The 26,445-nt window shown below is 41.5% G+C and overlaps 1 protein-coding gene across 1 annotated transcript in view; it reads left to right on the forward strand.

The window, feature by feature from the left end:
- Positions 1-26,445, forward strand: part of ALG13 (ALG13 UDP-N-acetylglucosaminyltransferase subunit) — a 56,878-nt gene that overhangs the window by 14,507 nt on the left and 15,926 nt on the right. The window contains exons 6-24 of the mRNA XM_054039696.1: positions 680-763; positions 2,889-2,939; positions 4,108-4,154; positions 5,320-5,392; positions 6,461-6,542; positions 7,561-7,741; positions 8,775-8,850; positions 10,444-10,552; positions 12,323-12,387; positions 13,129-13,229; positions 15,242-15,369; positions 16,270-16,507; positions 16,676-16,789; positions 17,017-17,173; positions 20,000-20,135; positions 21,492-21,527; positions 21,657-21,711; positions 22,594-22,666; positions 24,155-24,326. Coding sequence (XP_053895671.1) covers positions 680-763; positions 2,889-2,939; positions 4,108-4,154; positions 5,320-5,392; positions 6,461-6,542; positions 7,561-7,741; positions 8,775-8,850; positions 10,444-10,552; positions 12,323-12,387; positions 13,129-13,229; positions 15,242-15,369; positions 16,270-16,507; positions 16,676-16,789; positions 17,017-17,173; positions 20,000-20,135; positions 21,492-21,527; positions 21,657-21,711; positions 22,594-22,666; positions 24,155-24,326 — 1,978 coding nt within the window. The remainder of the gene's footprint in view (positions 1-679; positions 764-2,888; positions 2,940-4,107; positions 4,155-5,319; positions 5,393-6,460; positions 6,543-7,560; positions 7,742-8,774; positions 8,851-10,443; positions 10,553-12,322; positions 12,388-13,128; positions 13,230-15,241; positions 15,370-16,269; positions 16,508-16,675; positions 16,790-17,016; positions 17,174-19,999; positions 20,136-21,491; positions 21,528-21,656; positions 21,712-22,593; positions 22,667-24,154; positions 24,327-26,445) is intronic.

Raw genomic sequence — 26,445 nt, forward strand, 5'->3', positions numbered from 1 at the left:
TATATTGAGGTTCTATTTGAGTAGCTTATAAAGGGTTTTATTAAATGACTAATCATTTTCTATACACTGTTAGCCCAATGGGTCTAGAGGTTAATTACAACTATCTATCACCTAATGGTGTGCTTATAATTACCTATAGTATGTGTTGTTCAGGTCTGTAACATGCTTATAATATGGTCACCTTGTAATGTAAACCAGGGGTTCTCAACCTTTTTCTTTCAGAGCCATCCCTCCTCTCCCCTCCCCTGCCCCCAAAATGATATAAAAACTTCATGGCCCACCTGTGCCACAACAACTGATTTTCTGCATATAAAAGCCAGGGCCGGCATTAGGGCGTAGCAAGCAGGGCAATTGCCTGGGGCCCCATGCCATAGGGCCCCCGCAAAGCTAAGTTGCTCAGGCTTTGGCTTCAATCCCAGGTGGCGGGGCTCAGGGCCCTAGGCTTCAGCCCCAGGCAGTGAGCCTTCGGCTTTCTGCCGTGGGCCCCAGCGAATCTAATGCTGGCCCTGCTTGGTGGACCCCCTGAAACCTGCTCATGGCCCCCTAGGGGGCCCTGGACCGCTGGTTAAAAACCACTGATGTAAACTATATGTAAAGGGAGCCTTAAAGTAAAGTGTAATTTAAAATTAGCTGCAAACCTTCCATTTCAGTGCTTTTAAACACCTTTTTTATTTTCTAGCTGTTTTCTTGTCAGATTCATCATACGGAAGTCAGGAAGGCTTGTGTTTCATTTATGAGGGAAAACCAACATAACTTTGAGTCTGTGAGTAGACTTGTGTATTCATGATATGCAAAGTTTTATGTGTACACTTAGGAAATAACGGTGGTGTTTATACATAAACATATTATTTATGTAGATCTGTGCACTGAAAACCTACATCTCACTGTGCTTTTTGTTTTTAGTTTATAAGTTTTGGCCAAGCACAGGTTTATAATAGTACTAAACAGGATGAGAAGTTGAGGGTAAAATGCTTGCTCATTTGCCTTACTCTGTATACCGTCCATTAGTTTGTAGTCAACTTTAGATTTGTTTCTAAACCTTGGAAATATATTAATATGGCACAACGTTTTTATTTGTAAAAGGAAATACACATTTATTCTAAACATCTGATCTCTCATCTTAAGTAACTGTGATTACAGTACCATATAGACATTAATAAGCTATCTTTGTGAAACTGAAACTTCTTGTGTCTGTGAAACTATACATTTTGAAGTAAAACATGCATCTCTAAGGACAGTGAAATACTGCATGGCTCTTTAACCATGGTTTTATACGTGCTTTAATGTCACTGTACACTTTCAGTGGATGACTTCAACAACTGTAGAAGCCTGCTATTTTCACCCAGTGAAGACTCTACTTTAACTGAAGCGATAGAGGTCTGTGGTTTTCATTCAGAAGATCACAAATTCAATCCCTGCCGACAACTGCAGTGTCTTTATATACCTAGCCTCAAGTTTGTTACAATACTGCTGAATATTAGGAAATGTACTTGTTGCTGATGATGTACAATGGATCAGTGGTTGTCAGAAACAGGTAAACTTACCAGTGTAGACAGGTCCTGTGACTGCTTTGAAACAACTTGGTCCTGGAAGAGCATTCTGAATATTCTACTGGCTGTTTGAACTCTAATTCACAAATGGCTTTCCCTGCATCCTAAGGGAACAATTCTAAATGTTTTATCCACAAAATAGATAGCAATAAACTAGCTTCTTTTAGTATTATAATACAGTCTTTCACATCAAGTGATATTTAAGTGCTTTGTACACTGTGTACATACCCCCACTTAAATGCAGCTACCATTGGGGTGGAGGGATACATCCAGCTGGCTCAGAACATGCTGCATAATAGTGAGATAAGAGACTTTTTTTTGGTGACAGGCACTTGCACAAGTTACTACTCACAATTATTGCTGTGGTATTTTAACTTCCATACAGAGCAGCCAAGATTTTTACTGTCTCTCTCTTTTATTGGATAAGGCAAACAACGTGGCATTTAACATATTGAGCTCAGGAGGAAGGGCTGGGGTGAGCAATGCTAGTATTTGCACTCATGTAGGATATCTACCTTTTCCCAACCTTAAGCTATCCCTTTTCAACTTGAGGAGTAGATATAAAATTTGATGATAGCTAAAATTGTTACCTTGCAATTTAAAAACAAACATGCTTGAAAAGTCACTTCTGCAATGCACTGAATGGGAGCAGGTGGGGCAAACTGTTAAAATTAAACTATTTTCAGACCGAAGTATTAGACGCAGATATAACCAAATTGTACATTTAGTTGTGCGTGAGATATCTGGACCTTCCAATCCCTCTATATGATACAAGACATTCCCACATGCTTCCTTAATATAGCAGTGCTTCTTCAAACATAATTCTGACTTGGGGTGGGGGTGTTATTTTTCTGTTTGATCTACTGCGTATAGATTAAAATAGCTTTTCAGCAAGAAGTTACCTCCTTTACGAAGCACATACATATGCAATTGTTCCTAAATGTAGGGGAGAGGGAGAAATCATTCATGATCAGGAAGGTTACTTGTCTTATGAACATGAAGGCTGTTGTGCTAAGACCACTGCTTATATGCTGACCAATATGGTCTCATTGTTTCCTTGTTGTCCTCCTGTCCCCAATTGTCTACATCCATCTGTTGTCTTACTTAGATTATAAGCTCCTTGGAGCAGGGACCATCTGTTGTTTGTACATCACCTAGCACAATGTGGTCCTGATCCGTGACTTGGTTCCTAGGCGCTATGGTAATACAAATAAGAGAAACATTTTCAGTTTTCCTCTACATTCTTTAAATACAAAGAACAAATTCTGACTCTTAATGTTTCCAGCAGATTTAGGAATGATATGCAACTGATTAAACCAATTATATCTTCTTTTTAAGTATGTGGAAGGCTCATTTGAAAAATATCTGGAACGGCTGGGAGATCCAAAGGTAAGGCTAGATTCATATTCCTGAGGCTGAGCCCAAAAAGCTCATGATGTTTGCTGGAATGTGAGTTTGAATGTTGTTTCTGTTCTCCCTGCTAACTTTTACCTCAGTCCTGCTGTCAGATCCACATAGGCGGACCCACGCATCTGAACAGAGCCCTGTTGATTTCAATAGGACTTTGTGTGGGTGCAGTAGGACTCTGGATCTGATGGCAGGATCAGGACCTTGGTTCTTGCTTGTGGGTAAAAAAGGGGCAATGTCAAACAACAATGTAATTTAAGCTGAGGGAACCAAACATTGGTCCTGTCAGCCTGGACCTTTTAAAAGGCTGTTACAAAACTGGGTGCATGATTCATAGCAAATGTTTGACAAATTTTGCATTTTTTTCCCCCAGATGTGGAAAAAAAAACCTGCTTTCTTTCTTAAACTTATTGTTTCTTTGAAGATTTTTAACTAGTGAACATGAGCAGGATACAAGAGTATCTAAAGCAAATTTAGTATGTTTATCAAAGAAATATTTTGAGACTGCTACAGGTCTAGCTATTAGAGCTTAGCTGCAACTTTGCCCAGGATCATTGGGCCAAAAATTGAATACTTCATTGTCCCGTGTCAGTGATCTTCTCTTCAGGAATCCTCATGTCTTACAAATTTCCAGATGCAGAAGGAATCATAATTTTGCAAAAGATGGAACTGAAGTATTTGAGGAGTACATCATCACTTCACTTTGATTCTCTCTCTCTCTCTCTCTCTCTCTCTCTCAGCGGATTTTCTTTAGTGCCCACATAAATATTTTTCAGGCAGTCTCTGAGGGGTTTTACAGTTACCACTAACTTTTAAAGATTGAGGAGTAGACCCTTCTTCTCCTTGTCCATATAAAACAGTTATTGCAGAGGGCAGTATATTCAGATGTACTCCTTTATAGAGCTTGGTTTGAGACTTTTAGAGCTTTGAAGATAGGGGCTAAGAATTTTACCCAGTAGTTAGAGCTGTTCAGAAAATGCTTTTTTAAAAAAAAAAATGTTGACTAGCTCTATTAATGGTATAGTGAGGGCCAGTATAGAGTTCCAAGTACTGCAGTGCAGGCTCAGTGGTCAGCTCCATTACAGATTTGATGAAGAACAGTTATTTTCGTACCTTCTAACATGATATCAAAATATTTTTATACACTTAGGAAAGTGCTGGCCAATTGGAAATAAGTGCTCTATCATTAATCTATAAGTAAGTCTCTTCCTTTTTTTGTTTTTTGTTTTTTTTTAATTAAAATCTAATTTTGTAATGTGCTGTGAATGGTTAAGGGTGCTAACTGTGGGGCCCAGAATCTCTTGATTAATAGATTTTTAAGGTTAGAAGAGACCATGATCATCTAGTTTTGATGCCAGCTTAGCTTAGGAGTGACTGCCATTCAATGTTTATTACATGAATGGGTGGCTGCAGACCAGTTCCAGGTAAAGAGGATCCCATATCCTGAAATGTACTGAATTGGCATCCTTGTTAAGTCTCACAAGAGGACAAAGACCTGGTGGCCATGGAGATTGAGCTAACCCTGACTACTGGAGGTTTCATTGCTGCTGCCCAGGCAGTACTGGCTCTGTGAATTATCAGAGGGCTTCAGTCTCTAGTGATGTCTATTTGGCATTTTTCATAACTATTAAAATCTTTATTTAAAAAAAAAGTTTACAGTGAGAGACGAAGTGATGTGGAGTTGTGTGCACTGGAAACATCTGATGCTAGCTATAAAAGTTAACTGCCAACACACAAGTAAAACTCTGTGCTCACTAAATGGAGTGTCCTTGAAAATTCAGGAAGTGAGAAGTGCTGCTCGCAGTGTAAGCCTGGAAATGCATTTAAAATAAATTATAATTTCAGTTGACATTTGAATCTACTGCAAGCACTGTCTGTCTTGCTTAAAAAAACCCTGCCACTTCTGAACAAACAGTTTAGGAGCCTAATGGCAGAGACACTAAAACACTTTGCATCCTGTTCCAGTCCAAAATGAACAATTAGACTTCCACAAGGTTCTAATGGCACCCTGTACTAAGATTTTAACCCTTTCGGAACTAGTTAATTTAGGGTTAATTGCCTCACTATCAGAGCAATCTGTCTTGAGATCAGAAATACCTGACCTAATAAGATGCATCTTTTTATTATCTGAAACCAGACATAGTAGGTTTTACCAAATATTTATTTCAAGTTGATGGTTCCACTTTGTGAATTTAGTTATTGCTTAAATTTTATATTGACATTCACTTGTTAAGAAAAATATTCTGCTCCCATTCTCTGTTAACCAACAGTGGATTCTTCAAACGTCTTCATAACAAGTATTTGCATTAAACGCATGCTCTTTCAATTCTCTTGATTTTTTTTTTTCCCTCTTCTTGCCTAGTCGAGACTTTATTCTGTACCGGTACCCTGGAAAGCCACCTACCTATGCTACAAACAATGGCTTTGAAGACAAGGTAAGGAGATGTGAGCCAATTTTCTACTCTCCCACTCTTAGATAACTCTAATTTCACACAGTTCTAATGAGCTTGTCACTTCAGTTTTGCTCTTGTAACTCCAGTGAAGTCTCTGCACGTTTGGCACACTTAAAAAACAAAACCAAAGCTAACTTCAATAAGGCTAATGCTCCACAAATGAATTATTTCACAGTTGAATACTCTCATTGCACAGTAGTTAACCTTTTGCTAGACTAAGTTCCTGTTGGCTGCAGGAGTTATAATATTACAGCCCAGGAATCTTCCCATTTGATCAACTTGAGCTTTTCTGGGGTGAGGGTGCTCGAATACAGTTCCCGGTGGCTATTCTTTTTTAATCTCACTAGCTAGAATGAGACACTTGGATTGAGTTGCTAATGAGTAAAGGGAAGGTGGCAAAATTAGACAAATATATGGTGAAGAAAGGGCACTCTTCTCCCACCCCTAAAAGAGAGCAGACAAGATTTGGGGGTCTTTTGGGGTGTATTTTTTTCCCTCCTGGATATAAATTAATTAGCTTGATTTTTGTGGGTTGTGCATTGTTATGTAAAGCAGTAGATAGTCTAAACCCACTTGAGATTTTGACGCAATTAAAGGGTGTAGGGAAAGTTCTGTATTTAGCTTTTTCTTGTGAAATAGCTTTTCCTCTAGTTTGATACTAGTGGGCCAATAAGTTTTTGCTGTTTGGGGATTCTAAATGTAAGAGTGATTGACATTTAACTTCTAGACCATTAGTTGTTCATAAGGTAGCTGACTCACAGTAAAGTCTCTCATATTTCACCTTCAGCAGTTCATGAGATGACTAAACAGTGTCCATGTGGGTAATAGGCAAACTTATTTGTACACTTGCTACAATCCCTTTTATAGGGATCAACTCTGTTTCTAACACTGTTTGTGTTTATACTAAGCATACCCATTGTTTGGACAGCGAGTTAAAGCACTGGCCTTACAATAAGTAAAGGATTTGTAGTCTCGAGCTAGAACATCAAATAGAAAATGTTTGGTTTTCTTTCATTTTTTCCTCAAAGCTTTTTGTTTTGTTTTTTCAAGATCTTGCTGTGTTGTTCCAGTAACGGCCATTACGACTCTGTGTATACAAAACAATTTCAGGCAGATGCTGCTGTTTGCCAGGGTAAATTAACTGTTACTTCAAATACACTATTTTTAATAGAGTACCATATATACTCGTTCATAAGCTGAATTTTTTTAGTAAAAAAGGGAAGCACCAGAGAGGGGGTCGGCTTATGAACAGGTATAGAGAGGGAGAGGTGGGACACAGCCCCTCCCCCCAACAGAGGGAGCAAGGAGAGGCAGCACAGACAGAAGGGAAGAGGCGGGGCCAGAGACTCTCTGCTTCTGGCCACGCTGCTCTCCCCCCAGCCTCCAAAGCAGCTGCAGCTCCGGGGCTGGCAGGCTGCAGATGTGCCGCTTGGTCCTGCCCCCCAGAGCAGGCTGCGGCCGGCCTGGCCCACCGGAGCAGGCTGCGGCCGCCCCGCCCCACCTGGCCTGGCCCGCCAGAGCAGGCTGCGGCCAGGCCAGAGACATCCTCCCCGGCCCTCCCCAGATAAGGTGGGAAGGGGTGGGATGGGGAGAGTGTGGGGGTCCTGGGCTAGCGGTGGGGTCATGTGGGGGGTGGTCACAGGGGTTACTTCCCTGACCCCCAGTTTCTCCCCCTCTGCCCCCCTCCCCCAAATTTCCCCACCAGTTGCTGTCCCGGCCCGTCAGGGACACTTTGTTTACTTAGGTTTACCTCCGTGACTGCGGACACTCAAGGTAAACAAACCATCTCGGCCAGCAGCGGCTTATCCTGATGGCCTGTGAGCCAGAGTTTGCTGACCCCTGAATTATAGGGTTGGCTTATGGACGGGTCATACAAATTTTCCATTTTTACTTATCCATCTTTGGGGGGTTGACTTATAAACAAACCGGCTTATGATGAAGTATATATGGTACTTATCAACAACGTCTCTTTTTTGGGAGCAGAGGGGTCCTGAAGGGAGAAGAAAGTGGAAAGCTCATTAACCATTATTAATGGAGTTTAGTGTAATTGGTATGTTGTGAAAGTCTACAATGTGCACATCTGCTACTCTAAGGTCACCTGTCTCACACCAAGTCAAAACCATTGGGTTCTGTGTGCTTTGTTTGCCCAGCTGTCTTGTACGAGATCCTGTACAAAGATGTGTTTGACATGGACGAGGAGGAATTGAGAACTGCAGTTGAGATGTTTCGAAGTGGGGCCAAAAAGAACAGAAACAGTGTCTCTGTTGGAAGTGAGGATGCAAGCTTTGATTGCCTTCCTGAGAAAGTGTCCAAAACTTCATCAGAAAGGAGGTATTAGATTAAAAACAAAATATCCTGTGAATGGTAACTGATCACTTAAAGGTGTTGGAGGGACTAGCCTATTAGTTGTGTTCTGAGCTGCCACGTGGAACATCTGTGTCCATTCTCCAATGTCATGGTACTGAGCCAGTGTGAGCATATTGTGGGAAAAGCAGCGTGCTTTCCCTGGGACTAGGAAGTGAGGTGGCTGAGCAGCAACCTCTCCCACTGGCTATAGTCAACTGATACTATCAGATGGCACATTCTTACTGAACAAATCATGAGTAATCAGAATCATTGGCTTACTTTAGTGAGAAACTATTATACTTTAATTCCGATTAGTATGGCCGCAGCAATGCTGCTATGAGAAAATGAGCTGGATTCTGTTCTGGCTTGTATATCGTTAACAAAACTATGCCCTAAGTTTAGGACCAAACCCTACCATCAGTCGCAGTGCCACTGTGTAGCCCTTTTGTTTCTGATGGGGTAGTAACCAATGGGATTGTACAGATGAGAGGACAACATTTGACGTTATCAATGGTGATGAAGTGCAAGCCAGAAAGAATCCAACTTAAGTTGCTGGCTCTGGCAGTTCTTAAACACTTCTAAATTAGACACACTTGTTAAGGAGTCCTTGAGCTTTTAAAAAAAAAAAAAAAAAGTGTGTGGGGGGGGGGAACTCCATAATGCCCATGAGTGGAGCAACTGAAGGAGTGTTTAAGTTTGCAGAATGGAACTGGGCTGACCCTTCCTTAAACATAAAACAATGTTAGCTGCCACTGCATGGAAGACCTGAAATTGAAGGGGTTGGGGGGAGAGAGCATTTTATTTACAATCAGGAAAAGGTTTAGTGTGCTTGAGTGCCGCACGTGCGAAACTTCATATTTGTACTACATTATAATAGTGTTAGGTTCTGGCTTGTATCTCATCACTTGATGGCGCCATGGTTCTTCTATAAGTCATTCAACCAGTTTGATCTTGTTGATTTCAGTGCTGGCCAGAAATCTTGCACTGTATTTTATAATCCTATTTTTAAATTGCTTAGAGTGGAAGACTGGGAAGGTAATGATACTGACAACCCACCTGAAGATAAACTCAAACAAGGCACTGAAGAAGCAAAGGTTTGACAATTAAGGGAGAATCCTTTAATTCTTTCCCATTCGTGTTCACGATACTGTGATTAAGGTTGAATCAGCCCTTCTTATTTTAAATGCTGCTGTTGGGGATTTACACCTTTTTATTTCCTCAGTCTAACATGTGCATGTTTAGTTTTTAGCCCTGGTATTCTTTATCTCTTCTAAATTATTGTTGAGCCTTTTATCATATAAAAAGCTTATTTCTGAGACTCTTGTTCTCTAGCTAGCTTTAAAAAACCCCAACAAGTTTTAAAAACAATATTTGGCAAACAGTCCCTGATCTGGACTCTTACTTAGAAACCATCTAATTTATCTTATTTAATCTACTTTTATTTTAGGCACATGAACATTGCTGTTGTTCTATTTTTACCAGACCTGGCTCAAAACACTGCTCTAACTAACATTCAAGGAGCCGGGGGGGAGGGGGGACCGGCGCATGGCTACATTTGCAGATGTAGAGCGCTTTGAGTTAAACTAGCCTTCGTAGAGCGCAGTAGGGAAAGCGCTGCAATCTGTCCACATTGACAGCTGCCAGCGCACTGGCATGGCCATATTAGCAGCTCTTACAACAGCCACAGAGAGCAGTGCATTGTGGTAGCTATCCCAGCATGCAAGTGGCTGCAGTGTGCTTTTCAAATGAAGGGGGATGGGGTAGAGTGTGACAGGGAGTGTGTTGTTGTGTGTATGTGGGGGGAGAGAGTGGGTTTTTGGGGGGCTGAGAGCATGTCAGCATGCTGTCTTGTAAGTTCAGACAGCAGCAGACCTCACCCTCCTTCCCCCCCCCCCCCCCCCCGCCCCTCTCTCACACTCACAGCATTCCACAGTAATGCTTGCTTTGTCTTGGAGCAGATAAGCAGCCGGCTGTCAAACGGAGCTTTCAAAGGGCATATCCAAAACAATGACAAGAGTGGCCACTTGACTTAAGGGGATTATGGGACGTTATCAGAGCGCAGGAATGCAACACCTTGTTCACACGGACGCTGGGGTGCTCCAGTGGGGGCGCATCAAACATTATTCTACTCACAGAGATGGAGTACCAGGAGTGCTCTAGCCGTGGAGTCAGAGCGCTCTACGTGCCTTGCCAGTGTGGACGGGTAGTGAGCTAGTGCGCCTGGAGCTCCTTTAATGCACTGTAACTCGCAAGTGTAGCCAAGCCCTATATATATCTAGATCTAGATATATAATTACACACACACTCATTGACTTTGATTTGGAGTTGTGTGGTCAGCAGCTTCTGAAAGTCAGCCCCTAGTTAGTTTCCTTTCCTATTTTTACCTAGTAACTAAAAATTTTCTATCTTGAAATCAAGCAGATCGGTATAGAGTCTGTGGTCAACTTCTTCAACATGATTTCTGCTTTGTCCTCAAGCCTCAGAATCCATAATACCTAAAGACTTGTTCATATTCTTCTTAGATTCTGAACTTGAAACAAACTAATTACATGTCATAGTGGAACTGAAAGAGGCAGGGAAGACAAAGTGTATATGCTTGTTTAAAATAATTAGAACCACTGCAAGGAAAGAAAAGTGTGCCATATATTTACAACCCTTTTCATTGTGGTCCATTTTAACTGTTTTAGCCTCCAGAAAATCCGTCAAAGATGCCTTTTCCCTATAAAGTGCTAAAAGCCCTGGACCCTGAGATCTATCGAAATGTAGAGTTTGATGTTTGGTTGGACAGCAGAAAAGGTACCTTAAAAAAACCCTTTGTATATTTTGTAAATTCCTGGCTGAAAGTAAAAGTTTTATTGAGGCTCAATGATGTTATTTTATAGACTGATTTACAAGTATGTTGGACCTGCACAGGGGCTTGAGCAAATAGACATGTACCTAAAACTTAAAGGGCATTGTCTAATCCAGCAAACATATATCTGTGGAGCATACATCCTGTTACCAGGCAGAAACTTCTTATTCTCATCTCTAAGCAACCAGTAGAGTACTTCCAATCTTATATGATGTCTGTCCATGCTCCTGAAATCTGTTCTGTTGAGAAAAATATATTTGGTTCTGGACTAGAAAATGTGTGGTTTCAGGAAAGCTAAGTGCAATAGCAGAATATCGTCTTATAATGCTATTTTCAGATAGTGCTCAAATGTAAAATGGGGGCTTTATTTTTTTTTACTTTATGGTAGTGTCTGCACAAAGGCTCGTGTTCCATAAATGGGTTTGGGTTCAAAGTAATAGTAAAGGATGGGGGTCACTTAGCAGTTAGTGTGCACTCTGAACTGCCAAACGAGACAAGTGGTCCCTTCCTCTCCAGCTCTCCAGGGGCTTGAGCACAAGGGAAATGTTACGCTCTCCCCACATCTCATCTTGCATGCCAAAGAATCCCAAATTGTGAATGCAACAATAGGTTCACTTCACTCATCACTGAAATTCAGTCCAGTCCTTTCTGGGACTAAACAGAGCAGCCAGTTCCCAGTGTGCAGCAGCGCTATACAGAAATTTAGGAGTGATAAAGGGAGAATAACTTTTCAGAATTTTCCTGTCAGGGAGATTTAAGTAGATTACAAAATGATCACAATTGGTCAGCATTTGGTGTTTTCATCTCTTCCATCAGCACAGCAGCCCCTAATGCCCGGCTGGGCTTTTGACTCTCAGTATAGCTACACTGCATGCGCCTTTTGGATCTCTACTTGCACAAGCAGTGCCTCTCCTGTCTACAATGGTGCCCTTCTTCCCCCCCCCCACACAACTGCTAGTCTTTCCCTGCTGCAGGGAAAGGCTCTGGGAGCCTTTCTGTGCTGCAAGGGCCTGCCAGAGCCTTTCCTCACAACAAGGAAAGGCTCTGGCAGGAAGGAGGTAGTAGAGAGAAACTCTGGCAATTCCACACTGCCAAGCCTTTTCCCCACTGCCTCCCCCCTGCCAGAGCCTTTCATTGATGCATGTAGCTACACACCAGTGTGGATGCAGCCTGCTTTTCATTGTGATGTGTAGCTACACATACCCTACACGCCACTGCAAGTGGTATGCAGTGTAGACATAGCCTCAGTGCTGAACCAGAGGAAAGGGACATTCTTTGTTTCTGGCCCAAAATTTCTATATAGCATTGCTGCACACTGGTCCCAGAAAGGACTGAATTTAAGTAATGAGCAAAGTGATCCTGTTGTTGCATATGTATTTTGTAAAGTGTTTTGGGATTCTTTGGCATGCAAGCCAATCTGGGAGGCACAATCTTCCTCCAGAGCCCAGCTGCCGTCAGTCATATGAGACTTGTCACTATTTGTGGCATCCCAAGTTGTGGGGAGAGTGCAATGTATCCTTAGCGCTCAAGCCTTGGAATGGACTGCTTGTCTCATTTGGTAGTTCAGAGTGCTCACATAATGATGTCCAGGAAAATACAGGAGATAATTCACTCGTTTCAGCCTATAATATTTACCCAGAATTGCACTCAAGGGAACTAATAGGTAAAAATGAAGAACAGTACCTAGCTTAAACTTTCACTTTGATCTCTTGTAGAACTTCAAAAAACTGATTACATGGTGTTTGCTGGGAGACAGTACTATTTAGGAGACAAATGTCAGGTTAGTACTCGAAGCCGATTCAGTAATGATGAATTATTAAAGTTGCTTTAAATAAGTTTTATGACTTAATATACATCTGAACTCATAGGTTCTTCAGAGATTTCTTCTCTCATTCTAGCTATTAAATATGATGGAGTCATCTGAATTTTTTTTTATTATAACTTTCTGTAAATTTAAAACAAGCACAGGATAATACATGGGAAAGGGTGCTTGAAAGCGGACCATGAACCAGTGCTATAAATCCTGAAAGTAGAGGAGTTTAAGACTGAACTCTTCAAATACACAGACGCCACAGTGACTGGCACTGTACATGAACCTCAGCAGAACGGCGATGACAGAGGGACAATAAGAGGTGTTTTGTGTGGTTTTTGTTCTGTGTTTTGCAGTGCCTAGCACAATGGGTCTTGTTTAGTTTAGTTGTTGAATCATACAAGGCAGTTCTGGTTCTGACCTGTCCCCTCCCTGCCTTTCTTCCATCCATGAGGCCTTCTCTTGTTCATTTTTCTCGTTGTTTGTATCTGTTCCTGCAGTGTCTCTCCCTCTGCTGCCCACTCTTCTACTGTCTCTGTTGGGTAGGGCAGGGAGTGCTGGGCTGAGGCATTCCAAGACTCTCAAGTTAACTCAGTGGTATGTGAGCAGCATGAAAACAGCTCCTATGTTACCAGCTATTGTGGGGTGGAACCAGAGCACCATTAACGCATCACCATTTGCATTTACCTACTTCCCCCTTTATTTCCTCAGGTACGTCTGGAGTCTGGGGGTAAGTACTACAATGCTCATATCCAGGAAGTTGGACATGATGGCAACATGGTGACAGTGTTCATTGAAGAGCTGGCAGAAAAGTAAGCAAGCTGGAGATAGCCTTAGAGCTGTGTCTCTTATTTGCTGAAATCCTCCTTTTTGTTGAGTCTGCACATACACACCTCTCTCCCAACAGATGTTTAAATTGTGGCTGTCAGAATGTTTTGAAACTCTGGGTTCAGTTTCTTTTCAGAATAGAAAATAAAAACCAAACCCAGTTCTTTACCAGTTTAACAGCTTGGCAGTAGCTACCATTCCACCAGTAGCAGATGGCAGGAGTCACACCTCTTGGGTTTTCACTGAAAACATTCCAGGTATAATGTAACTACCATGCGGATAGAAAACAGAAGTCTCCTGCTGGTTGGGCTGAGTTCATGGTGAACAATGAGTCTACACAACTGGCTTCTAGAACTTCTTAGGCGTGGGACTTGCATCGCAGCTAAATAAGGGGTTGCTTTAAGTCCTTCAAGTTTGTGCTGACAACTCTCATTCAAATTCTCTCCTTGTCCCTCCCCCTTAATTTTGGGAGTTTTGTAAATGCCTTAAGATAAGTCATACATCTAGCAAAAATGCAACTTGTTGGCACATCCCAAATTTACCTCTGATCTGTCTGTATTGTTCTCTGTAAGATTAAAAAATGCAATTCTGGTGCTGTGTGCATGTTATAAGTAACAGGTATTGCAGCGTGCCCTTGAGTTAAACAGTGTACAAGAGTTAGACTGGATTAAAGATAAATTAAAAACAATTCTGAGAGTAGCTAGCTAGCTAGTCTCTGAAAACCAAGACAATGCTGGGATCCAAAAAACTTTAACAAAGGGGAAAAAAAACATTGACTAGTGTACAAATTTTACATTAGTATGCATGTTACCAGTGCTGTTACAGGGATGATTCTGCCTCTGACACTGGGTCTGTCTCTAAAGGATGAAGTTGCCATTGATGCAAGTTACATACCTATAGCAGGGGGAGTCTTGTTTCACCCTCATCTATCTCTGAAAAATCTCAAAGTAGGATTACTATATGCATGGATTAGAATGATTAAAAAGCTATATTTTAACTGTCCCCTGGTTTTGGTTAACACAGATGTACATAAACTTCTAAACTGTCTTTGTTTTTATGTGCTTCTTATTTAAAAAAAATCTGTTCAGTAAGATCTGCTCACACTTGATAGCAGCATGGCCGTCATTTTTGTCTAATGTGGCACTGTCAGAGTTCCTTCCCCACTCTGAACTCTGGGGTACAGATTTGGGGACCTGCATGAAAGACCCCCTAAGCTTATTTTTACCAGCTTAGGTTAAAAACTTTCCCAAGGCACAAAATCCACCTGCCACCACCAAGTGATTTAGACAAAATCAGGGAAAGGACCACTTGGAGTCCTATTCCCCCAAACCCTGCACCCCCCTTTCCTGGGAAGGCTTGAGAATAATATCGTCCCCAATTGGTACAGGTGAACACAGACCCAAACCCTTGGATCTTAAGAACAATGAAAAATCAATCTGGTTCTTAAAAGAAGAATTTTAATTAAAGAAAAGGTAAAAGAATCACCTTTGTAAAATCAGGATGGTAAGTACTTTACAGAATAACAGACTCAAAAACACAGAGGATTTCCCCTCTAGGCAAAACTTTAAAGTTACAAAAACAGGGATGAACCTCCCTCTTAGCACAGGGAAAATTCACAAGCTAAAACAAAAGGTAATCTAACGCATTTCTTTGTCCCAGTCTAAATACTTACTATTTTTGCAAGATTATATGATTAGTTCAGATATAGTTTAGGGAGATGTATTTTCCCTTCCCTGTTTCCTTGTTGACTCCGGGAGACACAGACAAAAAAACCTTCCACCACAGATTTGAAAGTATCTTCTCCCCTTATTGGTCCTTTTGGTCAGGTGCCACCCAGGTTATCTGAGCTTCTTAACCCTTTACAGGTAAAAGAGGAATTAACCCTTTACAGGGTAAAGAGGGATTTTATGCTACCCTTAGTTGTATGTTTGACAGGCACTGCCTTGCATTAGTATGCATTCCTGTGGCACTACTTACACTAGTATTTTTCATGTAGGCATATTGTTCCATTGGCAAACTTAAAACCAGTGACACAAGTGACACCTGTCCCTGCGTGGAATGTGGTTCCCAATCGAAAAGGAGGAAACTATCAGAAAATAACAGGCGGCTATGTTTCAGAAATAGGTTTGTACACGGTTTCAATAAGAATCTTTCCCTCTTTTGTTGTTGTTTGTTGTTTTTTTGTTTAGGGGAATGAAGGAGGTTCGTAGCAGTCTTCAAATATTGGATATGATTGAATTCAGTTGGTAATATAAAGCTCACTTCAAGGGGGAAGGATTGAGGAAAACTCTTCTTTGAAGAGGGGATGAATGGAAGTAGTTGAACTTCTGATGGGTATTTTGCTGGGGCACTTACAAATAGCAAATCCATTGAGAATGTGTTTAAAGTTAGTATTTAAAACTTCACAGACAATGTAGAAAGGCCAGGTCCCTTCACCAAAGAGATTATCTAATTTCGTTATAAGAATGATGGTAACAGCAGAGAGGGAATGAAGTGAGCAGGGGCAGGGCTACAACAATACAGTTCTATAGTAAAGCAGTGTAGACTTGTGTGCCTCTTGATTCAATAAAGGGTTTTATCATTGACTTGTTCCCTATGGGAATCACAAAGTAAGGTCTTCAGGGAGGGGTTTGAATGATGAGTACTGGCTTGGCCTAGCCAAAACTGGGAGGCCATCCTGTGCATAGGAAGCTTATTTAAACATTCTGCTCATCTACCTCTAAAGGCTTAAATTAGTACTTTAATAAGCTCACACATTTGGTTGCACTTTTATGGGTGGATGAGTGTGGTGGTGGGTTGTTTTTTTTTTTTTTTTGTTTCCCCCCATACTACATATCCAAATATTAATTTACAGAATTTCTCATATAAAATTTTCTACCACTACTTTATAATCTGAATGTACCTCTGGAGTTTCTTATTTCTCTATTTAAGGTAGTCATGTAGATCCATACAGATGTTTAACTGATCTAACTCCTCTTTTCCACTCTCACCCCCGTGTGTTTTTGTGCTGCTTTGAAATTGCAGAAATGGATATGAAATCACGGAAGAGACTGTTTAAGAAAGTTCGGGGGAAGGAAGTTTACATGACAGTGGCTTATAGTAGGGGTCAGCCAGTTCTTCCACCCCGGCTACAGCACAATGTTCCTTCAGGTCGCTCTTCTCCAATTAATTGCTCTCAAAGTTGTGGGAATATGGCATCCTATGATCACTACCGTCCTCCGAATTCTCCTCAGAGGCATGGCAGGGGATATGGAATGCCCAGGTATGAAGCCTTGGAACCCTGACAAAGACTAGTATTCATTCCCTCCCACAGTTCTGGCCCTAGTTAATCTTCAGGTATTTAATAGATGACACTACAGGTGAGTTTCATCTGAGAGACTCCGTAGGCACTTCTTGGTAACTGGATTTTTTTTTAACCCTTTAAACTTAGGGGATCTGCCCGATTTATAAACAGGAACAACATGGTTGGCCCTCAAATAGCATTCTACCCGGGTCCAGGGAAGAGATGTTATCAGAGCTATGACAATTTCTCCTATAGGTCCCGGTAAGTGAGTATAAATTTCTTTACAAAACATTGTACTACAAATAAGGGGAAAATAAGCTTTTTAAAATGGCATGATACTGAACAATGGGTAAATAGCACTTCTGCCAACGTACGTAAGGGCATTTCCAAAAGAAGTATAATTAAAACTTAATAATGGAAATATACTTAAACCCCTGTGTGTGTGTGTGTGTGTGTGTGTGTGTGTGTGTCTTGATTTTTCTCTAAAGTTCATATAGCCGTAGTCGTCGGCAAATGCAGTGTGTCAATAAGGAATGTCAGTATGGATTTGTACCAGAGACTGGGGAGGAGCCTCAGGGTTTGGAAGAAACCATAACTTTCTATGAAATTGAAGAAGGAGATGAGGCTGCTTTTCCTGCTTTACCAGTAAGTCATGAGCTAGAAGTTCATTTAGAAATGTTTGCCGAATGAAAAGGAAATCCTGTACAAATGTGCAATGTTGGGGTGGGTAGTTAAAACACACAGCTCATATTTCCTGCAATAGGCTTTTCAGACTTGGATGTGCAGCATTGAAAGATGTGGAAGGAAGCTCTCCTCTTGTTTGCCCATGCTATAGTTAGAATCTCTTAGTTAAATAACTATGAAAGCTGTAAGGAGATATGGTAGAGATTCAACTCTTATGAATTTCCTACAACTTTCTACAGAAAGTCTTGCCACTCACCTGTTGCATCAACATCTGCATTTATGCGTGGTATTAAGTGACAAATGGTTGTGATATTAGAGAACAACACACTAACACTCAGAAGCTACTTTCTTCTGCAAAAGAAAATAGCAACAACCTCCAAACTGACTTTTTCCTGAACTCCTCTTTGCACACAAGTGTCTATAAAATGAAACATACTACAGTATGTGAATCCCATTGTAGGCACAAAGCGACAGAGTCCTGTGGCACCTTATAGACTAACAGACGTATTGGAGCATAAGCTTTCGTGGGTGAATATTCACTTCGTCAGATGCATGTAAGCACAGTTATTCCCCATACGAAGACCAATCCAAAATGAAAAGTTTTAAATTCTGCAAGTAAAATGGAAGAATTGAGCATCCAGTCTAAGTTGTGAAGCCTAGCCCCTTTGGTGTCTACTCTTTAGAAATAACCCTTTTATCAGTCTACTTGCTTTTCCAAATCCTGTTGTAGGTTTAAACTAAACCAAAGTGAGTGTGCTAAAAAGTCAGTCAGTATTTAGCTCTCTGGGCTGGAGTTGAGGCATAAAACTACTTAAATGCTGACAATTGTGAATTCAGCGGTCCTGTCTTCCAGTATTTTTTTGCCACTGCCATTTTGATATAATGAATTTCACAAACCTAGATTTGGAGTATAAATTGGTATCTTCAGTGTTTACATGCCAGAAGAGAAGGAAAAAACTCAGGATTATGTTTCAGCAGCCATACTTTAGTCCCTTCTTCTGTTCTGGGCTCAACCTATGACCTTTGCTCAGCGTTCTTGGAAGAAAACATTCATTAGCAACTTAGACACACTATTCTACAACTTCCCTTTCAGATTCAGTAGCATTTAGCAGAAGTGTGTGCATCCCATTTTCCCATCCTCCCTGTATGTTTGCCTGTAGTTATTATTGGATTATTTCTCATGTTCAGCCATCTATTTTGTATTACTTTTTCTTTCATATTTCTTTTCTCTTCACTTGAAGTACTTAACGGCAGTGCTGCAGCACTTCAGTGTAGACACTACTTAAACCGACTCTCAGTGTAGGTAGTCCTTCTCCCCGAGAGGTGGTAGCTAAGTCAATGGAAGAATTCTTCTATCGTGCTGTTTACGGTAGTGGGGGTAGGTCACCTTAACTATGCTGCTCAGAGGGTGTGGATTTTTCACACCCCAGCGTGAAGCAGTTAAGCCGACTTAATTTTCTAGTGTAGAACAAGCCTCATTCTCCAGCTCAAATGTACACAGCTGTCTGCTAAGACAGGGAGAATAGAGATCAGAGGGACGTGCTCCTCTCTGGACAGAGAGGAAGAGGAAGGCCCTAACTTCAGACACTCCCTCTAGACTCGTTTCTGTGTCTCTCACCAGAAACATGTCACTCCTGCTCCTCTCTCCCCAGAGTCCTTTTAATTACTTACTATCCCTTGAATCTCTAGGCTCCAAGCCTTGGCAAAACAGTGGTGTAACTTGGGCTGGAACCTGGAAGTGTGCCGTTGTCTTGGAATTGCCCCCCAAGTGTGTGTTTGGAAGGTTGTTTTATCATGGTGTTGCTTTTCTGCTTTTTTCCCCAACAGCCCCCTATTGAGTTTAGACAGTACATTCATATGTTAAAGTCTAATTGCCCTATATGTGGTGACTTTATCTCACTGACCATGTCCCATACAGTATTCTATAAAGTTATTACATTGCAGCTCCATGTCTGCCACGGGAAGCTAAAGCCCAATTGCCATGGGAAAGCTGCTGACTCTCTTGTTTACTATGCAGTAGTAGTGTTTGCAGATTCAGGGTAATGAAGAACCACTTCTGCCCAAGCCAGGGTTAATATAAATTTGTAAATCTGGAATTCAGCAAAACTTTTTCTGTGAGCAGTGTGGCCTGTTCCAGGCCTCTTGTTCTGAGTCCCAGGCTAGTGCCCAAACCACTGACCATCATTCCTCTGATCAGTAACCAGGCAGTATTGAAAGGGGTGTGTCATTACATTTGTGAGCTCCGAGTCACAAAGTGAATGACTCGCTATGAAGGCAGCACTGGCTTTGGGCCCTGCTACGTTTCAGCTGGGAGAAAAGGGAGCAGGTTCCGTAACCACCAGGAGGATTTCAGGGTGGGATATCTCGGATCTCGTGAATGGTGAGTGACACAAACACACACTAGTTTCAACTAAGTTTAACACTGAATTGAGGTTCATGTGAATTTAAACTCTGCTATTCCAGCTTATGTTCATCTAATATAACTCTGAGGTGAGAGTGAAACAATTTGTATTATGGTCCAGCCTGGAGACCCCAATTAAGGATCAGGGCCATTATACTAGGCATTATATACACACAGAGGGAGAAGTTGGTCTACGTATATTATGAGAGACACCTGGTGGATACAACACGGAGGGAGCACAGGGTATCAATGAGATCATTGTATGTGTAATAAGTAGTGTTTACAGCAAAATTGTTTTGCCAAATCTGATTTCAGGATGGTGAGAGAGCCTGCCCCATGGTGAGTTCACTTTGTTCTAATAAAACACATTTTATCTTGTTTCCTAGAGTCAGGGTAGTCCTGCCCCAATAGTCCCTGCCCCTGCAGGATTCTGGGTAGCTAGAAGAGGCCCAAGCCCCATTCCACCCAGCAAACAGACTCTGAATTCCTCTGAGGAGGAAGTCGATGAACCGAGTGATAACGGTAAGTTCTAAATAGTCCAACACATAAGTGTTCTGATTAATCCAGAATCTCCATTTTTGTGTATTCCCATTCAATGTTTGTTTGTGCAGCCTGCGAAAGCAGATCCCTTTAGCTCTGCTGCTGATCCCCGTTGCCTTACAGTGATGTTCACTGGGTACACCGATGCCTTCCATTTTTCTCGTGCGAAGCCCAGCTTTAGGGCAAACATCTGTTTCAAGTACTTTGAGGTGTTGCACATGTGCATGCTTCTGTTTTTATTGCATGGCAAAAGGGTTCATCCATTTCATTTAATAGCTTGCCAGACTAGTGCTGATGTGACTCTGCAGGCGTGTAGCAAGACAACTCATTGCTTGAAACATACAACCTAGATTCCATTTGGTGAAAGTTACTATGGCCTTCGGTGGAATGGAATAAACTAGTATCTTTATTTTCTTCTGACATTCCTCACAAAGTAATACATTTAGTTGCTTTGATTTAGTTTGTATATCATTAGTATGCTTTTAGCAGTAGCCTTGGGTATTCGCATCTGCCTTATTGACAAAAAGGAGCATGTCCAAGACACCTTAGTAATCTTTCTAAAAGTGCCAATGGCTCCTTTTTCATCAATCACGGAAGCCAGGAAGGGCACCCAGTTTAATATCTCTTGATTAAAATGAGTGGTATTGGAGAGTGTACCAGTATAGTTCGTTTCTCATTTCCCTATCCCTTAATCCTCTCTCAAATGCGTTGCCTATTAATTACAGTGTATAAGGAGTAAAAGGTGCATTTTTTCAGATACTTCATTGTAGATCTATTTATACATAAAACACTTTGTAAATAGTGACTAGAGGATGATAGGAATATAGTGTTACGGATAACTATTGTTTTAAAGGATTTTGCATTTAAAATCATTATGGGAATGCAACTCTTGAAACACTTGTGGCTTTTTTCTCCATGTGTTCTTTACTTAACTGTCTTAACCTTAACTCATGTTACACAGAGGTGTATTAAATTAAGCTATAAATTTAGCACTACTTTTCAAATGAATGTAAACTAGGGCCAAATTCTTAGATACATCTAGCTACACTTCATTCTGTACCTCTAGATTCAAATTCGGATAGTCAGGGACTATAGATGATGATGTGTTTGACTTTGGACTACTTCATTAATGTCCCTTGAGCTGTGAAAGAGCTGACCACGCAATGGTAGATGTTTGTAGGAAAAAGCGGAAACGGTGCAATGTTGGTGTATCCCATTCTAATATCCTTTTTCTTAAGATGGCTCAATTCACCTTTGCTGGTGACTGAAATGTAATTCTGATCTTTTCAGTGTTTTAACTTCTTTCTGAAATGAAGCTATCCATTTCCTCTTTCCTAGGGGAATTTCATGAAGAATATATGTACACCCCTTCAGGTCAGTAAGAATTGGACTCTCCCATATTACACACAGTGAATGTAAAACAATAGTTTATGATCTCTCACAAGTTTTTGAAGGATTAGATTTAATACTCCTGTTTCAATTAATTTTGCCCATGCCCTCCAGATCCAGACTGTGAAACTCCAACAGTATTTAGTTCAGCAGAGACTACAGCAAACTTGGTAAGCTTTAGTCACTGTTTGGATTAGGCTTCCTAGAAACACATAACATCCTTCAAAGAAATTGGCCCTGGAAGCAAGCTTAGTGTAGCTGCTCAGGGGTGGTTTTTAGGAAGAAGGAATAATAGTTCCATTTATATTTCACATTTCTCCAACACTCTCCCTTCCCCCCCTCCCCCCACCTTTTCAGCTAGATAGTGAATGCTTGTCTCTGAAGGGGATCCTATTGAAATGAGACCTCATTACAGTATCATTGTAAGGTTGGTCTTTAAATCAATGCACAGTGCTTATCAAGTATATGCACATCCTGGTGGTGGCTTTTACAGTCTGAATTTTATTTGTAAGAGTTCTGCTCCATGTCTGTCCTCACACTTTTGTGGGGAGAAGGGAGGTGGAAAATCATCTGTTTTTTGTAAAGCCCTGATTCTTCCCCCTCCTAGTTCTGTTTTATACACTACTCTTCAAGTCCCACACCAGTGTATGCTAGCCTTCAGAGACAGGACTGGACCAGACCTTGCCTTTGAAATCAATCAGTTTGTTAATGGGCTTGGAGAGGCTATTGTTTAGTGAAACAAGGTGTTTTCTCTTCTCTACCCCACGCCCCTGCAGCTTGCTGGTCCACAGATCAGGTAATCAAGTGCAGTTATAGAAGACTACTCTGCACCTGCCAGTGCAGAGAGCAATTGTGAACTGGCCTAACTCCAGTTAATTTAGGGGTTTTTTAAGCAAACTGCAAGATTTTTGAGTATATTTTTAGAAAATTAAAGAATAACTAAAAGAGTGTTGGGTTTCTGGCACACACACACCCCCCCCCACTCCTTTTCCCCACAAATCTTGTAGCCTTGTGGCTTCTCTACATTTTAAACACACCGTTTTGCTTTGAAATCTCTTCAGGATGGAGGGACAGGCTCTGTCTCACCTCAAGATGGAGTTGCTTCATACAACTATTCCCAGAAGGTAATCTCAATCATGGACCATTAAGTCACATGTGACCATGGAAAGTTGAAAAATTAATGAAGGAAAACAAAAATGAACCTTTTCTGCTATAAAGAGGTGGTCTGCCTACCTGTGTGTACAGGGTTGGGGCTAAATCCTACTTGCTTTATGATGTGAGTAGTCCCGTTGACTTTGATAGTCCTACTTGAGTCAGTGAGGAAGCAGGATTTGGCCTTAACTGCATTAAACTTAGACATCATTTGCTCGCCCCCTCCCCACTCCCACCCACACTCTCTTTCTTTCTCTTTCTTGCTGGAATACTTTAAAAAAAAATCACACCGTACTGTAGCTTTTCACTTGATTTAAACACTAGAAGTGAAGTGATATTGCTGATTATTCAATTGCTGCATGAATTCCTTCAGAATATATATTTGAACTCTCAGTATAGCATCTCTGTGTAGTGGATGTATTGCACTTGTTCATTTAATATTGTAAGCCCTCTCATGGAAATGGTGAAGTTTTTTGCTTAGCATTTTATGATGTAAAATGCCATGTGAATCCTAGCACAATATAAATATTGATATAATTTAAATAAAAATTGAGGGGTTCTTGATAGCAGATGTTCATTATTCCATATTCTCTGTAGTATTTTCAGCCTAACTCCTTTATGCTCCTCTGAGTATCTCAGCCTAAACATATATGAAAACTACCAGACCCAGGTACAGAACCAGGGCGACTTTAAGTGAGGAGTTAAACGTTGTTACGTTGCTGATCAATTAGGGAACATGCTCGTTTAAAGTTGTGTAATGCTCCCTTCTAGCATTGTTTGGCAGCCGCCTGCTTTGTCTACTGCTTGCAGGAAGAGCAGCCCCTTGCAGCTAGCTGCTGGGGGCTTGGAACCAGGGTGGACCGGCAGCCCCCCGATCAGCTCCCTGCTCCCCTAAGTTCCCTGTGCAGCAGCTGCCTGCAATTCAGCTGTGTCCCTCCCCCCACTGCCATGTGCTGCTCCTGCCCTCTGCCTTGGAGCTGCTCCCCGGAAGCGCCTGCTTGCTGTGCCAGGGGGAGGGAAGGAAAGGGGGAGGCTAATGTCAGGGTGTCCCCCTCCCCCCTGCTCCTGCACCCCGCTTACCCCATCTTCCATAGAGCAGGGCTCAGGACGGAGGGAGCTTGCAGCAGCTGCGATCTCAGCAAGCTGATCTAATTAACAAGGCAGTGTACTTAAGGGAAATGCGCATCTCTCCCTCCATTCCTGCTGCCTTGCAGAGTGAGAGAGTTAACCCTGGAGGGCTCAGCCAACTGCTAGTTCTTCATTTAGCAGTAAGGGAAATATCCCACCCTCTGACTCCTCCACCTCAACCCAGCTTCACAACTATCATCACTGTGTACCAGTATTAAAGGAACATAACTACAACATTAAGTGAGGAGTTACTGTAGTATTTCAAAGACGTGTGTGGGGGAGTTTAAATCAAAGTTGGCAGTGTATTGAAAACTCTCCTGGCTCTTTTGCAGGTGATGGTGAATTCTTCAGTGATCTCAACCTCCTCTTGTGTTAATAATGCCCCAGCAACAGTCTTTTCCTCCAGCACGGCAGCAGCCACTCAAGCCAATGTTACCACATCCCTTCCCCCCCAGACTGCAGTGCAGCCCATCCTGGTATCCCCTTCTTCTGCTGGAAGGCCAGGTAGAGTGTTAAGATACAAAACCGTAAATTTCAGGTTCTACTTCTGTTTTCTCACTTCTCCCCTCTCACCACCCAGAATACACACTGATGAGTTCTTCGGGGTATTTCCATAGAATGTGGTTCACTTTGCCATGAATCTTTATTACCCTCACTGCTGACTTTCCTCATATGGATCACATTTTGGAGGGAACACTGACAAGCAAGGTTTACAGCTCCTTGGAGTCCCCCTTCAGCAGAAACAAATATAGATGGCTCCCTAACTTGCATAGAACTGCACCCATCTAGTCTGGTATCTTGTCTTGGACAGTAGCTGGTTCCAGATGTGGGTTACTCTGCCCCCAGCATCAGGTCCCATCCTTGTCTCTAATAGAGATTGTCTTAAGCACGAAGTTTAATATTGTTGCCTCTTAGCACAAGTGTCTAGCCAATATGCAAGGCCTTGCTGGGTTACTGCTGTAAGGAGTTGAAATTGGTGACATGGGTCAGGTATTTCTTCGGTGCAATCTCTATTTACAAAGAATGTACACAATGTCCTGTTTCCCTGAACACAGTAGGAACAAAGCTGACACTTTGCTTGCTCACAATTTCCAAACTTACCTTTCCAGCCAAGCAGCTCTGTCTCTGCTCCCCACAACTGCAACTCTGGATTCCTGCTCACTTCCTCATTTTTCTGCCTCTCGTACACACAGCTGCAACCAGTTAATGTCTCAGTCACTGTACTTGCAATCAATCCCTGGGGAAATCCCTCAGCCCACATGGGTTAGCTGCTCATTGGCCTAGTACCTCATGTGGTGGCTTCCATTGTCTCCAGCTACCTAACTCCATAAAAGAGCTTAATTGCTTTTTCCATTTAGCCTGAATGAAGGCTGGCTGGCATACCCATCAGCATTAACATGGTCTCTGATTGCCTTGTAGATCAAACAAATGCTTGATGGCAGCCATCGGCAACTTCCAACATAACAATATCCCACCAAAGCTTTTTATCATCATAATTCTGGATATTTTTATATCCATATAAATGTCTAATCCCTCTTTGAACCGTGCTGCTACTTTGCCTCAGTGACTTTCTGTGGCAATGAGTTCCACAGCCTAACTATACATTGTGTGATGACATTTCATTTTTATCAGTTTTAAATTTGTCACCTTTACCTTTTGTTCCCTCCTCCCTTAAGTTATGAGACCAGGACAACAGAATTTCCTTAACTACCTTCTCTAGATCATTATTTTATATAGAGTGCATTAATTGTATCCACTCTGTCATCTGCTTTCTATGATAAACAATCACAATCTTTTCAGTCTCTTCATATGAGAGTTTTTTTCCATGCTCTCAAACTTCTGTACGCTCCAATTTCATTCACCTTCCATGGATTCTAACTTTTGCTCTAGTCTCATTCCTTTTTTTCCCCTCTCCCACACCAACCATCTCAATTCATAGTGTGGTTTTTTGTTTTGTTTTTTGTTTGTTTTTACATTATGGTTAAGTTACTTTATGTAATCACTGCAGCTTGCAGTTATGATTAACATTGCATTGTGTGGGTTAGCCACTTGGTGGTGGTGTGACAAATAAACTTCTACAAACAAATACACTTTTTGTTTCAAGGGGCACGGGCCACTTGGAATCTGGTCAGTTTAAAAAAAGTGTATACAGTAGTTTCAACTACTACCCCACCCTGAACCTTGCAGTCATTTTTTGAGTTTCATAATCACACTTCCCTAACTTTTTAAAAAACAGCTGCCTATGCCATCCCTTGTGGCTGTGGGGAAACGAACTACAGTAACTGACTATGCAGGGGAAGAAGTGAAGCTGACTATACACAAAGGCTCAAATCCTTAAACGTATTTAGGCACCTAACTTCCACTAGGAAGCCTTAAAAATGCACAAAATAAATTGCAGAAATGTCTTTTATTAAGTTGTTTGAGTTAGTCATGTCTCTTGTCTTGACTGTAATAAGAGTAGGTAATACATTTCAAACCAAAGTGAATTTAATTACGCAAACCATAAGACAAAAGGGGATTTTAAAAAAATCCCCAAGATGTTTTTAATTTGTCCAGAAGGAATGCTAAATCCTTAGAACAGAAGCTGATAACTATACATTTAGAGAGCATGATGGCAGTTCAT

This window comes from Malaclemys terrapin, chromosome 9, assembly GCF_027887155.1.
Source record: "Malaclemys terrapin pileata isolate rMalTer1 chromosome 9, rMalTer1.hap1, whole genome shotgun sequence".
Classification (NCBI taxonomy): Eukaryota; Metazoa; Chordata; order Testudines; family Emydidae; genus Malaclemys; species Malaclemys terrapin.